At 34.7% G+C, this 16,480-nt stretch overlaps 1 protein-coding gene across 1 annotated transcript; it reads right to left on the bottom strand.

Moving 5' to 3' along the window:
• Positions 1 to 454: 454 nt before the first annotated feature.
• LOC107824330 (uncharacterized) lies at positions 455 to 5,819 on the bottom strand. The gene is made up of 10 exons (XM_016651081.2): positions 5,296 to 5,819; positions 5,040 to 5,105; positions 4,627 to 4,807; positions 4,214 to 4,410; positions 3,749 to 3,799; positions 3,569 to 3,660; positions 2,378 to 2,493; positions 1,284 to 1,378; positions 1,043 to 1,147; positions 455 to 806 (listed from the first exon to the last, which is right to left on the bottom strand). The coding sequence occupies exons 1-10, from the start codon at positions 5,623 to 5,625 to the stop codon at positions 669 to 671; spliced, it is 1,371 nt and encodes a 456-aa protein (XP_016506567.1). The 5' UTR covers positions 5,626 to 5,819; the 3' UTR covers positions 455 to 668.
• Between the last annotated feature and the right edge of the window lie 10,661 nt (positions 5,820 to 16,480).

A 16,480-nucleotide genomic window follows, 5' to 3' on the forward strand; every position in this document is an offset into this window, starting at 1 on the left:
AAAGGCAATCTGATTTATGAGACTATTGTACGTGAATGCAAGACACTCCTAACAACACTGGGACATCCTCCAGTAAATCATAGCTACAGGGAAACCAATAGGGTGGTCGACAAACTAACCAAGGAAGCAAGCAAGACGAATGAAGCAAGAACAAACTTTTTTGGTAATTCCTCCGGTGTTTGCCAATGAAGCAATATGGGCAAACATCCTAGGAACTATTTTGGAAAGAAAAACAAGGGGTTGTAATATTTATAATGTAGCGATAGACTACAATCTTTTTGTGGAGGCTGAGACCTCTCTGATATATATATATATATATATATATATATATATATATATATATCTTGTTAATCAAACAAATGAAAATCTCCCACCAACATAATGTTCTTTTTATTAATTACGGGGAAGCTGAAAAGGGTAAAACAGCATAAAACTGCAAAGATGAAATGGGATATTAGAATAATAGTACTAGACTAGATTTCCAATTTAGACCAAAAAGTCTTCTGTATGTTCCCTAACAAGTCAATTATGCGTACATTTCCCTCTCCCCTGACCAAGTAACAGTAGTAGGTCATCAACCTTTCACAAAATAGTAACCAGAATCTCAGATTTATCTTGTTTGTTCTCGGTCATCAACCTTTCACAAAATAGTAACCAGAATCTCAGATTTATATTAGACAGCCTTTGAAGCCCTCCTCTAATTCCTTTGCGTCTAAGTTCTTCCCTATGAATACTATCTTGTTTGTTCTTGGTTCATCTGACCGCCATGGCCGATCTGGAGAACCTTGGAATATGTCATGGACTCCCTGTTACACCACCAAGTAGACACATCAGCATATTGTCAAATATCAGTGCCACAGAATTTACTCAGTCAAAATTCAATGAGGCTGTGATTCACACCAGTAAAGCACTGATCTTAATTATAGCATCCACATTACAAGAAATGTTTCAGCCATTCCATAAAGGGATTATGTAGTAGTAGTAGTAATCACATTATAACTCATCAGTAAGATAAGTAGCAGTAGGCAAAGAATTTAATAACCTGAAACACAAATCTCTCATCCATTCCCTGAACGGATAAAAGACCTTTCATCCGATAGATGTCATCGCTTCGTTCTATCAGCAACGTTCCCAGCCACATATTAGCCTGAATTACAGAATAACAACTCTTTAGCTTATTAATGCAACTAGCATACTTATCTAGATTTACAACTTACACACAATATCTTAGTGAATGAAGTATTTATATAAAATATGGCCAAATGAAAGACCGTGGTACCAACCTTCTCAAGATCCAAGCTTCCTTCACAAACTATGCTGACAGAAGAGACACCAGGGTCATGAGTGTGATCGTGAGAATGGTGATGATCATGATGTTCTGCAGAAAAGCAACAACACTCTTGAGGCAAACATTCAAGATTCAACTATATGCACAAATAGAACTGCTTTTTGAGAAATAAGCTTACAAAATATACACTAGTACATCACAAGTAGAGCCAAAAGGAAACATGAAAAAAATTGAAATTTTCACGAGGAGTGTGGCGAACAAAAAGGAAACTGGAAAAAACTAACATAAAATAGATTGGTTAATAGAAACAAGATAAATGCCAAAAGAAAGAATTGGAAAAGATAAAGAAAGGGCCTAAAGCTATAAAGGAACCAACAGGTTCGCCAAAGAAACCACAACTAGACTATTTAATTTATTAAATCACCGAGCTCAATCTCACCCTACAGCTCGACTTGGCTTGTTTAGCGTTTACGAATAGTGCCCCCCCCCCCCCACAAAACCCCCCGGAGGGGACTCCTTTTTTCCAATTTTATTCCTCTTTAAATACAAAAAAGTACTTATGCTCCCGTCAGTGTCTCTAATCCCCCAACCGTAAGGTATTCAATAGGAAAATGGTTATTTCAATATTCTCTTGTATTCAGTATTCTTTTAAAATAAATATATGGATCATAAACGGGGTCATGAACAAGCTCAAAGTCAAATAATTTCAAAATGAACTCAAGCTCAATCTTGTAAAAAATTATTCAAGCCAAAGTCAAACTTGACTCTTGACTTCTGGATGGTCGATCGAGCTAGGCCGGGCTCCAATAAATAGTTTAACCGAGTTTGAATTTCCTGAACTAGGCTCGTGCTTGGTAAGAAGTGCTATATGTAATAAGTTAATAGCTCCAATAACGAGAACAGGATACTCATAGAACTATGACTAGAGAGAAACCGTGAAAGTATCAAACACAGACTGCTCAAGTAGTGTCCCCAAAATAAGGGGAAATAGTTCTTTGGAAATCGAACTAACTGAGTTCGTGCAGCATTTTGTTGACATTAGCTGCTAGAAGGGCTAGTATAGAAGTTCTGACATCAAAGAACACTTACCATGCTTGTGATCATGTTCATGGTCATGGTGGTGGTGGTGATCATGATGATCATGATCATGGGTGTGGCTGCTATGGTCTTCCTTGGAACCTTCAGCGCCAACCGAACTCTCAATTCTACATGAATTTAACAAAAATAGCGTAAGCAATAGTCCTGTAACATAGGAACTCAGACAAATCCAAATGGATCTGAGGAACAATGGAAATCTATAAAAATGATTAAAAAGTTCAAATCTGAAGAATCATAGTGCTTTCAGCACACAATTTTCCATAGTTAAAAGAACCATAAGAAGAGTTAAATAAATTATCATTAGCTGAAGGAATTCATCAAAACCTTGACTAAAACGTCGCTGGAAGAAAAAAATGTCTGAAAAATATGAAATAAAAACCTAGATAACTGATGTTGCTCTTTTAAATGCTTTATTCACCAAAAAGGATCATGTTCAAATCCTATTTCCCACAATTCAGTACAAGAAGAAAACACCCACGTGCAACTTATAACTTTTCCTTTAACCCCCCCCCCCCCCAATATCTCTGTTTAAAACTTTTCCCTCCCTTCTCCCAGGGACATTTTCTCTGTTGGCCTGACTCCATGCTGGCCCCTTAGGGATTAATCGGTGCAGGTTTTACTGATTCCCCGGGTCCTGCCCCTCTAAGAGTACCAACAACAGAACCCTGATCTGCTTTTGGTACGAGTCTGCATCTGACATACTTCAACATAATGTTTGGAAGAATACTGTGAACCTAACAAGCAAATCCAAATTTTGAATGCCTTTTTTTACCTTGAAAAACATGAGTATCAGTTTAACAAAATTATCTGGAGTAAGACTTGACCAGTTATTTACATTAGTATACAGTATATGCATTTCTGCATAAAATGCAAGACACAATAATAGACATGCACACTTAAGAATGTCCTCAGAAACCATCTTCTTACTATATAAAATTCAAACAAGCTCCCAGCACATTGATACTAACTAATGATCAACTGCGAAAAGCAAGAATATTAATGCCTTTTCAATAAGATAGAATGATTTATGGGAGCCAACATAATTATTTAGGAAGTTGAAATATGACAATACACTTCACAGGTATGGTATCCAAAAAGCAAGCAAGAAGAAGAAGAAGACTGAATAAGCTCTGCAGATTTACAGAAAAAGAATACACAATCATGAAGGGGAAGAAGTGATACCTTTCCAAATCAAAGCCTCCAATCCCCAGAACATAATCCAAATCGACTTTTCCAAATTGTGTCCTCTTCAAATTAGCCATACCATTTATGCTCTGTTTATGCACCATGAGAGTTTAGTGAGTAACTCTAAGACTGACAGCTAAAAATAATGTCAAATGACAAAACAGCCACAATACCAACCTTTATTCGCTGAATCAAGGAAGAAACTTCAAACTCACCAACAAGATCAGTCTGGCAAGGATATGAAACACATTTGTCAGAACGCAGTGCGATGATTCATACTAGATGTCCAAGCTTAATCTAATGTTCCATACAACAAATTCAACTACATCTCAGATGACCTCCACTTGCAAATAGAAACATCTCACCAATATCACATCCACATGGAAGCAAAATTTGGTGATTGTACTGATAAAACAAATAAATTTGACAGGAAGTAGCAGTAAATGATATATCCCCAATGACTTTTGTCTGGTAAGCAATGATTACTTTTTTGTGATACTGAATATAATAAAATGTCACCAGATCTAGGATTGTTTTTGCTTCCTGGCAACTCCAGAGCCTTGATTGCTATTACCAAGAATAGTACCTGACCGCACGATTGGTAATTGAGATGAATCAGCCATTAAAGAGATCGACGCATACCTTGTTTACAATAATACGGTCAGCATAAGCAATTTGCTCGACCGCTTCATTGACCACACCTTTTGGCTTAATCTCGTCCAAGTGAAAACCAGCATGTTTAGAGTCAACCAATGTAACCACACCATCCAACTTAACATCATTGAAAACCTGATCCTCCGCATAGAAAGTTTGAATAATTGGTGCAGGATTTGCCAAGCCTGCCAAATCAACACAAGAGAGCTAATGTTGGTATCAATTCAAATGTATGAGAAATGAGAAAACGTTTGGCTTAGATGTGTAAGAACGCAAGAAGATACAAATCAACAAATAGCCAAGTTCCTAAATTAGTCAGCTGAGAACTTGTGGATCCCCCACCCAAAAGCATGTATTCTAACAATTTCAGTGCAGAACAATGTGTCTCATCAGTTTCTTACCTGTAGTCTCGATGACAATATGGTCAAATTTCCCTTTCTTTCTACTGACCAACTCCGCAATCATTCTAACTAGATCACCCCTCACAGTGCAACAGAGACACCCATTGTTAAGCATCATAATCTCCTCCGCCCCAGCAGCTTTTGCAGCAACCAAAGACCCATCAATATCCACTTCACCATACTGCATAGGAATAATAGATATAACAATTCAGATTTCAGACAATCACTACCTAGCTGAAACATGAGAAGCTTAAAATGACAATATAATTTCAGAAACTACCAGGGGAGGGGAAGAAATAATAATATGTTAGACATTGACTAGATACCAACATACACTAAGCCTAAAATCTTATTCAACATATAAGAATTAAATAAGCTCCGTAATATTAAGATTATCCGATCTATTCACATACCTCATTTTCGATAACAGCAATGCGCTTCCCATGATCCGCAGTCAATATGTGATTTAATAAGGTAGTCTGCCACATCATTTTCCCATCAAATAATTGCAACAACAAAAAGAGAGTTAAACTCCATCTACTTGAGTACAAACAATAAAGTAAAAGATATAACAATACAAATGTTAAATAATTTAACTATGTAGTTAATTGACAGTGAAATTAAAGCAGTGCGAGGTAAACTGAGCATATCAAGAAGTAAAAAACATACTTTTCCAGAACCTAAGAAACCAGTGATAATGGTAGCCGGAATTCGATTATCAGGAGGTATCTTGGTCAAAATATCAGAGTCCTCGCTTTGTGGGGTGGAAGTAGAAGTGGCAGATACAGTAAATCTGCGAGATAATCTGTTTCGTTTCGTAGGATTATTGATTGCAGAAAGAATTCTTGAAGATGAAGTGGACAATAAACTGGCTCTCTGAGATGAGCTGGTTTTCCACAAATTTGGGAACACTGCAGTGCGAAGACCATAAAGCGGTGGCGTTTGACGCTTGGCCAGTCCCATAAAGGTCGTGGCTATGTCTATGGACAAGGAAGCCATGGCTGTCGAAGAGGAGGGTGCGCAGTGCTTGGTCTTATGGCTATGGATTAGGGGTTTTAGCCTAGCAAGATATTAGCAGGCAACAGAGAATGGGTTTATCTGATACTATACAATTTACTACTATCCAATTGTGGTTTTGGCCGGCCGAACCACTAGAACAAAAAAAACAAATCACTAATTAAAAAAGAAAAAAAGTGAACCACTACAAAAAATAATAATTATACCAAAAACAAATAAAATAGAACCCAAAGGGGTTGCAATATCGTGGTATAAAATAGCGTTATAATAACATTTGACGCGGCATGCGCCACATCACTTTTTGGTGCAAAATATATAAATTTCAGCCTATTTTATTTTTTGATTTATTGGGTTTAATTGGATATTTTTAAGTGACAAAAATTAGAATATCTAATTTGTGCAACAAATATTTATTTAAATAAATTTTAAGTGATAAAAATTAAAATGGTATTTTTTGTGTATTGAACCTTTATTTGAATTGTAATATGGCCATTATTTTGTCAAATGGAGTTCATCTCACATAAGCATAAGCATCTTTGCAAAGTATAGACTTTGTTGGCAATATTGTTTGACACCCAAAAATATTGCATTGTGTGTTGGATATCATTTGCACAAGTTGTATCTCTTCTTTTACACCTGAGAGGTCAAGACTTTTTTGCCTATAAAAGGGAAGGCCATTAGTTCATTTTAGACACACCAACAAGACTTGTCTTCGATTCTTGTTTCTTCCTTTCTTCTTTTATTAAGAGTGTTTTGTATGAGAGTTAGTGTTGGGAAGCACTTGTGTCAACCATTTCTTTGGAGTGATCTTGTGAAGTTATTCTCTTAGGGTATTTGGGATTAATTAGAGTGTTTGCTCTAATTTTGTACTCTCTTTTGTACTCTTATTATTATAGTAAATTGCTCCTTTTCGCTTGTGGACGTAGGTTACTTTGACTGAACCACGTTAAATTTGTGTCTTCTTTATCTACTTTAATTGTCGTTGTTATCAATTTTTATTGTCTTTATTATTATCATTATACCGTTGTTTGGCAAAATTCCACACTATCCGGATTCCCGATCCTAACATGAATGATTACCAATAAAATCATTCGTAATTGTGAGTGCTTCGTTGTCATCTCCTCTGCAAGAAGAAGAATGGGCGATGATAAATTATTTTTAATAATAATCATGCATTTTATTTGAGCTTGAAAACTATTTCCTCATGTTAAGATTGTGTGGTCATTCCAGAAATAACAAAATGGAATGAGAGACGAACTTGGTCACTTAACAACATAACGTGCAATATTCACCACGTTTATTGGCAAACTTAGACATTTCACGTTTCCATTTTGGTACCTGAATTTCATAGCATTTTTTCAGTGGTCGCCTGGATAAATATTCAAAGTTTTCAAAAATGTTCTTCAATGAAATTTTTTGTGCATTTCAAATTATATTTTAGCGTTCTGGTGTGTTTATTTCGGAGAATCAGTTCGGATTCATGTCGGACCGGTCGACTACATAAGTCATTCATATTGTGAGGAGGTTGATGGAACAGTATAGGAAGAAGAAAAAGGACTTGCATATGGTGTTCATTAACCTATAAAAAACCTACGACAAAATCCCAATAGAGGTTCTATGAAAATGTTTGGAGGTTAGTAGTGTTGCGGCAGTGAATATTATGGTGATTAAGGACATGTACATGGAGCTAAGACTCGGGTGAGAATTATGAGAGGAGACTCGGATTATTTTCCAGTGGCGATAGGGTTGCATTAGAGATCAACTCTTATCCCATTTTCATTTTCCCGGGCGATGGATGTGCTGGCGCGACATATTCAAGGGAAGGTACCACGGTGTATGTTATTTATAGATGACATAGTGGTGATTGACGAAACGCGTTGCGGGGTTAACGCTAGGCTGGAGAGTGGAGACAAACTCTGGATTCTAAATATTTCAAGTTGAGTATGACAAAAACAGCATACTTGGGTTGCATGTCCAGTGTTGGACGCAGGCAGCAGAAGCGGACGTGAAGCTTGATGCACAAGTCATCCCCAAGAGAGATAGTTTTAAATATCTTGGGTCTGTAATATAAGATAACAGCGAGATTGACGAGGATGTTATGTATCATATCGGAGCGGGGTAGATGAAATGAAGGCTCGCATATGGTATTTTGTGTGATAGGAATGTGCCACCAAGACTTAAAAGCTAGTTCTAGAGAGTTGTAGTTAGACCGACTATATTGCATGGAATGGCGTTGGGTGCTGGTCAGTCAAGAAATCGCGTGTCCAAATGAAGAAAGTAACAGAAATGAGGATGTTGAGATGGATGTATTGGCATACCAGGAAAGATAATACTAGGAATACATTTACTAGGGACAAGGTGGGCATGTCTCCTGCGGAAGACAAGTTGCGGGAATTGAGGCTGAGATGGTTTGGGCATGTGAAAAGAAGAGACACCAATATCCCGGTTAGGAAGTGTGAGAGGTTGACCATGGCGGGTTTGTCACGACCCAAAATCTCACCACATGCGTCGTGATAGCACTTAGTCTCTAAGACTAAGTAAGCCCATTATAATTACAATTCAAGCCAATTTAATTTTTTTTTAAATAGATAATCAAAACCAACAACGGAAATAATTACAAACAACCTCCCAAGACTGATAATACTGAGTCACGAACTCTAACTGAATACATGAAATGATCTCAAGGATCGAATATTCAATATTGTTTGATTAATAATTAACAGTACAATAAAATGGAAAAACTCAAAGGGACTGCGACGACCAAGCAGCTCGACCTTGAATCATTGCGATCACACTCTAACATTGTCCGAGTCTGATATCTCCAATACCCGGCTCTGCACAAAAATGTGCAGAAGTGTAGTATGAGTACACCACAGTCGGTACCCAGTAAGTATCAAGACTAACCTCAGTGGAGTAGTGACGAGGTACAGTCAAGACACTCACTAGTCTAATAACCTATGCAATGTAGTATACAAAAATAATAAAAAATAAATAACAATGATGGCAACAATAATCAATCAGTGATATACACAGCAGGGCAACAAGAACACCATAAATATTGCTCAACAAATAATGAATACAAGTATAACCAATTAATCAAGTTCTTCAAATATAAATCTTTCGCCTATGTGCTTTTCAAATAATAATCTTCAGGATATAATACTTTTCAATAAATATATTTCGAATATACTCCCTTCAAATAAATATCTTTCAAATATAATTCTTTCAAATATAATTCTTTCAAATAAATATCTTTCGAATAAAAGCCACCATGTGACACCCCATTTCACAATTATAAAATGCGAGTCTCAACCCATTTTCATATTTCTACGGCACCTCGTGTCATTTTCTCTATCACAATTGTACGGACAACTCACGTGCCAATATCATCATCATTTACTCACGGCACCTCGTGCCCACATTTCATATCACAACTTCACGGACAAATCGTGTGTCAATATCATCATTATTTACCCACGGCACCTCGTGCCCATATTTCATTTCATAATCTGCCTGGCAATAGCCACATGCTCCCAATTTCAACATAAATCGTACTATTATCAAGTTTACCGAAACAACAAGACAAATTGTACAAGATATAAAAATAAATATAAGAAAAATTACAACATCACATAAAATTTACCAATGCAATAACTCTATATCATCACATATCATCCCTGACAATAGTCACCCTTATCTCTCATATAGCCACCCTTATCACTCCTATAATAGCCCCCTTATCCCTTATCGCTCTATATAATAGCCACCCTTATCACTCCGCCCAGACAATATCCCAACATACATAACCACGGTGAAATGCCACCCTTATACCCACATAATATCAACAGTGAAATGTCACCCTTATATCCTCATAATAATAACTCAAATCACACAACAATTTACACGAAATATTATCACGACAATACAACACAATCAATTCATATCACAATTTTTTCAATGACCACAACCGATTCCAATGATATAGTAAAATCAATAACTTTCTCAAAAATAACTCAGGGCTCCACACAACATATATAAAATCTCAAAATAACAACATAGATGGAAAAGTAACTTAGCATAGGACAACGCCTTCTTTAATCCAGATTTTAATAAATATAAATTAATGCCTCAATTTAAATTTATTTAATAATTATTTCCAGATAAGGATTCCATAATGAATTTAATTCCAATAAAAAATATCAAATCAACAAGCACACGGAATTCACATAAAAATTTAAGTGACAATAACACCAAATTATCATATAAAATACAGTTTCGACAAACTAGGAACAATGCATGATAATTCAAGGATTGACTAAGTTCCAATAATTTTTTAACTTAATACATAATAGTGTGTACGAATTTTAACCGATATAATTTGCACATATAAACCAAGTACGTACTCGTCACCTTGCGTACACGGCTTTCAATCACACAATTTTCACATAAGACTCAATGCCTAAGGGGTAATTCCCCCACTCAAAGTTAGGCAAGATACTTATCTTTTTGAAGTTAGGTTGATATTCCAAAATTACCGTCTTGCTTGAATTGATATCCGGACAGCTCAAATCTATCCAAATTAATTCAGTTCAGTAAATACTAATTATAGGAATTAATTCTATATGAAAATACTAATTGTCCAACAAAATTCGAAAATTAACTCAAAAATTGCCTGTGAAGTCCACGTCTCGGAATCCGATGAAACTCACAAAATCCGATAACCCATTCAATTACGAGTTCACCCATATCAATTTTATCAAATTCCGATAACAACTCGACCTCCAAATCTAAAATATTCGTTCTTGAAAAGTTTTGCAAAAATCTTGATTTCTTCCATTTAAATCCGAAATAAATGATGAATATAACCATGGATTTATGAAATATAATCACTTTTGGATATAGGACACTTACCCAAGTCGAAGTCGTGAAGAAATCCTCAAAATCGCCCAAGAACCGTGCTTCAAAAATCCAAAACGAAACGAAGGAAATGATCATTTTTGGTCCTTAAGTTTCTGGCCATCCGTCACTAAAAATCTATTTTCCGTCACTAAAAGTCCATTTTTCGTCACTAAAAGTCCACACCAGAACTTGCTTGCACCAGCAGTTATTCTTTTCACTAAAAAGACTCTAAGTCCATCATACGAACTCAGAATTCGACGATTCTTATTCCTACGAGTCACAAATAATAATACGAACCTAGTTGTTCAATCGAAACTTAATTCAGAGCTCATTTGCTCAATGCGATACCAATTTTTCTCGTTAAATAATTAACTCATGTTTCGCGCTAAAACCCCGATCGCTACTCGATGAAATTAGACCAAACTTTCCAGATCACTCCTATAATTCATTATCAAAAATTCGAAAGTCTCGAAATCGAATTTCGATCTCTAGAACTAAAAATGGACCTTTGAATCATTACATGCTTATGCTGAAAACATCAAACTCTTTCAAAACTCTTCCACGAGAGCCTGTAGTATATCAACCATAACTTCTTATACTCAACTCCAACAGCCAAACGATTTACATTTCTGAAAACTAGATACAAAGGACTACAACTTTTATGTTTTGCTTATCTCCCAACTCCTTATAGATTGCGAGATATAAATTCCCAAAGTTAGCCCTATGCAGCAGAAATTTCTGGCGATGCACACTGCTGTAAGCCAAAATCTGCAATACCAGCTTCAGTCAATCAATTATAACTTTTAGTACAAATGTCTGAATAATTAATGGTTTATCATTCTGGAAACTAGAATCAAAGGCCTACAACTTTCATGTTTTGAAAATTTCCAGATTCCTTATAGATTTCGATATATAAGCTTTCAAAGTCAGCTATGCGCATCAGAAATTCCGCACATTGCTGTAAAAAAAAACCAATTGTTAAAAATGATCCGAAACCACTCTGAAACTCACCCGAGGCCCTCGGGACCTCAAATCAATGCACCAATAAGTCCTAAAATATCATACGAACTTAATTGAAACCTCAAATCACATAAATCATTGCTAAAAGCACGAATCATACCCCAATTCAAGCTTAATGAGCTTAAGAATTTTCAACTTCTACATTCGATGCCGAAACCTAACAAATCAATTTCGATTGACCTCAAATTTTGCGCACAAGTCATAAATGATATAACGGATCTATAAAAATTTTCAGAACTGGATTTCAACTCCGATATCAAAAAGTCAACTCCCCGGTAAAATTTCCCAAAAATTCAACTTTCGCCATTTCAAGCAAAATTTCACTACGAACTTCCAAAAAAAATTTCGAACACGCTCATAAGTCCAAAATTACCATACAGAGCTATTGAAATTATCAAAACTCCATTTCGGAGTCGTTTGCTCAAAAGTCACATCTTCGGTCAAACTTTAGAAATTCAAGCTTTATAAAATCAAACCTTTTGTTTGTTTTTTTTTTTTTTAAAAACTAACGGAAAACGTGCCTACACACCTCGGAATAACTTCAAATTTTGTACATAAGTCATAAATATTATTACAAAGCCGATCGAACTCTCGGAATCCAAATCAGGACCCGATATCAATAAAAATCCAATTATGGTCAAATTTAGGAATTCCTTAAACCTTTAAATTTCTAGTTTCCGTCAAATGGCGATAGTTCAAACTAGGGACTTACAAAATTGATTCCGGGCATATGCCCAAGTTTTAAATCATGATACGGGCCCACCGAATATGTCAAAATATTGATCCGGATTCGTTTGCTCAAAATATTAATCGAAGTCAACTCAAATGAGTTTTAAAGGCAAAATTTCACATTTTCTTTGTTTTTTCACATAAATTTTTTTTTCAGAAAAAGATACGGATTGCGCATGCGAATCAAGGAAGGCTGAATAGAGCTATTCGAGGTCTCGGAATACATCAATGAAGGTTAAAATTAAAAATGGCCTATCGGGTCATCACAGGATTAGAGGAGGGGTAGATGGAGGCCTAAGAAGTCATAAAGAGAGGTGATTAGGTAGGACATTACATAACTTCAGCTTACCGAGGACATGACCCTCGATAGGAAGGTATAGTGGTCAAGAATTAGGGTTGTGGGTTGACAGGTAGTCGAGAGTTTCTCCTAGTTTTACCTGTAGTATTAGTACTAGTCTTGTATTTTTTTACTACCAATTTCTTGTTATTATACGATATGTCATTCCTACCGATAGTATTGGAACTATTCTTATATTTTCATATTCCTAGATCTTTGTTGGTACACGTTATGTCATTTGCTTCTGTTGTCCTATTACCTTGTTGTTGCTATTGTTTGTTTATTGCTTCCTTTTCACTATTCTTGAGCCGAGAGCATATCGAAAATAACTTTTCTACTTTATAATATAGGGGTAGATATCAGAAAGAAGACATGCGAGGAGATAAAAGCATAGAATGCATATTACCTTGCTTACAATGATAAACTATTCAATATGATTTTGAATAATTTATAAGAGCTTTTTTAGAAAAAGTAAAAAAAAAAAAAGAACGTTAAGGTTATATATCATACCAAAAAACTTCATTCCCCAGTCAGGGTTATATATTTTTCTCTGTCAAGTACTCATATATATAAATTAAAATAATTATAAAAGTGAATAGTAAATTCTTCAAAACATGATACTTCTATCTTTTATTTTTTTTTCAAGATTTTATTCAAATTAATAGTATTTTTATTTCAAGTGCTCTCTAATTATACCTTTTATTTCTTTATTTTTTGTCAGAATCTCATGCATTTCGAACTAATTTTTTTACGGGGGAAGAATTCACTTTTAGTATAATTTTAAATATTATATATGGGTATTGGGTCAGACTGGGTTGGGTCATTCCTATTTTAAAAAAAAAATATAAAATTAACCGGCCGATCAAAACTAATTGCATTTGCTAGCCAAAATATATATAGATTGTGTATGTTATATGTGTATAATATACACACGCGCGCGCACGCGCGCGCGCACACGCACACGCACACACATATATATATATACTCATATTTTATTGGCTATTATTTTTAGGAGCGGCTAAAAATATACTCATATTTCTTCTATTTTAATCGGGTAATTATTTATTAGACTGAAAATAAAAAATCAAAAAACGTAAAATAAGAAAATACTACCGAAAATTTATTTTTCGACTACTATGATTTTTGTGTGAGAAAACAAAGTTATATGACTACGGTGAAAAAAGTCATAGTTATATGATTTTTGTATAAGAAAATAAAGTTCTATAACTTTGGTGAAAAAAACTCATAGTTATATGAAATTTACCCCTAATTGTGCACATCTAATATGGAACGATATTTAATAGGCATTTGGACATAAGAATTGTAAAATTCGAAAAAATAGTGAAATTATTTTTCAAGTGAAAATTATATTTGAAATTTAGAGTTGTGTTTGGACATAAATTTCAGTTTGAGTTGTTTTTGAAGTTTTGTGAGTGATTTGAGTGAAAATTTTGAAAAACAGCTTTTTGCAGTTTTTCAAATTTTCAAAAATTTTCAAAATGCATCTTCAAGTAAAAATTGGAAATTTTATGAACAAACGCTTATTTCGGAAAAAAGCGAATTTTTTTTGGAAAAATCTTCAAACAAATTGTATGTCCAAATGGGCCCTTAGTGGGCGTTTGGATATAAGAATTGTAAAATTCCAAAATAGGGGAAAAATATTTTTCAAGTAAAAATGGTATTTGAAATTTAGAGTTGTGTTTGGACATGAATATAATTTTGGGTTGTTTTTGAAGTTTTGTGAGTGATTTGAGTGAAAATTTTGAAAAATAGCTTTTTAGAGCTTTTCAAATTTTCGAAAATTTTCAAAATGCATCTTCAAGTGAAAATTGAAAATTTTATGAACAAACGCTAATTTTAGAAAAAAGTAATTTTTTTGAAAAAAAGAAAAAAATTTCTTATGTCTAAACGGGCTCTTAGTGCAACGGCTAATTTCAATTTTGTAGATGTCAACCAATCATCAACATGGTGACTTTTGTTTCAAAAAATTTTAAAACTCGCTTTAATATATTTTTTTGCAAAATTGTTTCAACGAGATATTAAGAGGCCGTTTGGACATAAGAATATTTTTTCCAAAAAAAAAAATCACTTTTTTTCGAAATTAGCATTTTTTTCATAAAATTTCCAATTTTCACTTGAAGATACATTTTGGAAATTTTTGAAAATTTGAAAAACTCCAAAAAGTTATTTTTCAAAATTTTCACTCAAATCACTCACAAAACTTCAAAAACAACCCAAAATTATATTCATGTCCAAACACAACTCTAAATTTCAAATACCATTTTCACTTGAAAATATTTTTCCCCCTATTTTGAAATTTTACAATTCTTATGTCCAAACTCCCACTAAGAATGTAAAGTTATTTAGTTTTTAAAAAATTTCTTACTTAGTGTTTGGTTGAAAAATAATTTTTACATAAAATAAAATTAAAAAATTAATTGAAACTTTTCTGATAATGGTAAGGCAAATGCCAAAGTCATTCAAGGACGGTCGTAGTTAGGATTAAACGCATGACATGACTACTTCCGTTTGGCTATAGATTTTTTGCTATTTTAAAAAAAAATTATGGAATTTGATTGGTTTTTGATTTTTTTTTAAATTTCTTTTTTTAAGTTTTCAAAAAGTGGTTTAGAGCTTTTTGGTGAAATTTTTTCTTCCATACACAAAACTTCATTTAAAAAAATAAAAATAAAACACATGTCTAAATACAACTTCAGCTTTTAACACAGTTTAAAAAATTCTCCTTTTAAATATCAACCAAATTTATCTCCAAACGCTGCTTAGGAAGTTTATTAATTACTAAGCCAACTATTGGGGTAAAGATCGGGTAACACTTCAAACTAATAAAGAATTTACTTTATATATATTTCTAGTGTAATTTTTGTTATACAATCAAATTAGCCAAAATTATTTATATGTAACTCTTTATAATATGTGAAGTTTAAAAATTTGAAAATAAGATGGATTAATACATTCAACAACAATAAAATCAGTGCAATCCCACACATAGGGTCTGAGAAGGGTAATGTGTACGCAAACCTTACCCTGTTCCCGATAAACCATCGACTCAAGAACAGTGAAAAGGACACAATATAACAAATAGTAACAATGGCAAGGAAATAAAATAACACAAACAAATAGCACAACATGTAATAGCAAAGAAACTAGGAATACGAAGCTATAAGAGAAGTGCGAAAACTACCAACAATAATGCCACATCGTCTAACAACAAGGAACTCGGAATAGGAGAATACAAAACTAGTACTAATACTACTAGCACGACTATAAGAGACTCTCGACTACCTGTCAACTCACAACCCTAATCCTCGACCTCCATACCTTTCTATCGAGGGTCATGTGCTCGGTAAGCTAAAATAGTGTCATGTCCTGCCTAATCATCTATCCCCAATACTTTATAGGCCTCCCTCTACCTCTCTGACCCGTCATGGTCAACCTCTTGCATCTCCTTACCGGGGTATCGGTGTCTCTCCTCTTCACATGCCCGATCCATCTCAGTCTCGATTCCCGCAACTTGTATTCCATAGGGGCCACACCCACCTTGTCCGTAATAACTTCATGATTCCTAATATGGTCTTTCCTTGTATGCCCACACATCCATCTCAACATCCTCATCTCTGCTACTTTCATCTTCTGGGCATGAGATTTCTTGTCTGGCCAACACTCGGCTCCATACAATATGGTCGGCCTAACTACCACTTTGTAGTATTTGCCCCTAAGTCTTGGTGGCACATTTCTATTACACAAAATACCAGATGCAAGCCTCTATTTCATCCACCCCCGCTCCAACACGATGCATAACATCCTCGTCAATCTCCCCGTTCCCATGAATAA

This window comes from Nicotiana tabacum, chromosome 4, assembly GCF_000715075.1.
Source record: "Nicotiana tabacum cultivar K326 chromosome 4, ASM71507v2, whole genome shotgun sequence".
Classification (NCBI taxonomy): Eukaryota; Viridiplantae; Streptophyta; class Magnoliopsida; order Solanales; family Solanaceae; genus Nicotiana; species Nicotiana tabacum.

Bases quoted from the DNA above. Each gene is read 5' to 3' on its own strand.
- LOC107824330 (XM_016651081.2), bottom strand. From the start codon at position 5,625: ATGGCTTCCTTGTCCATAGACATAGCCACGACCTTTATGGGACTGGCC. The intron at 3,661-3,748 runs GTTGGTATTGTG...GTGCATAAACAG, and splicing joins CCTTGATTCAGCGAATAAAG to AGCATAAATGGTATGGCTAA. The intron at 807-1,042 runs GTTATTAAATTC...GTGGTGTAACAG, and splicing joins ATGAGAGATTTGTGTTTCAG to GGAGTCCATGACATATTCCA.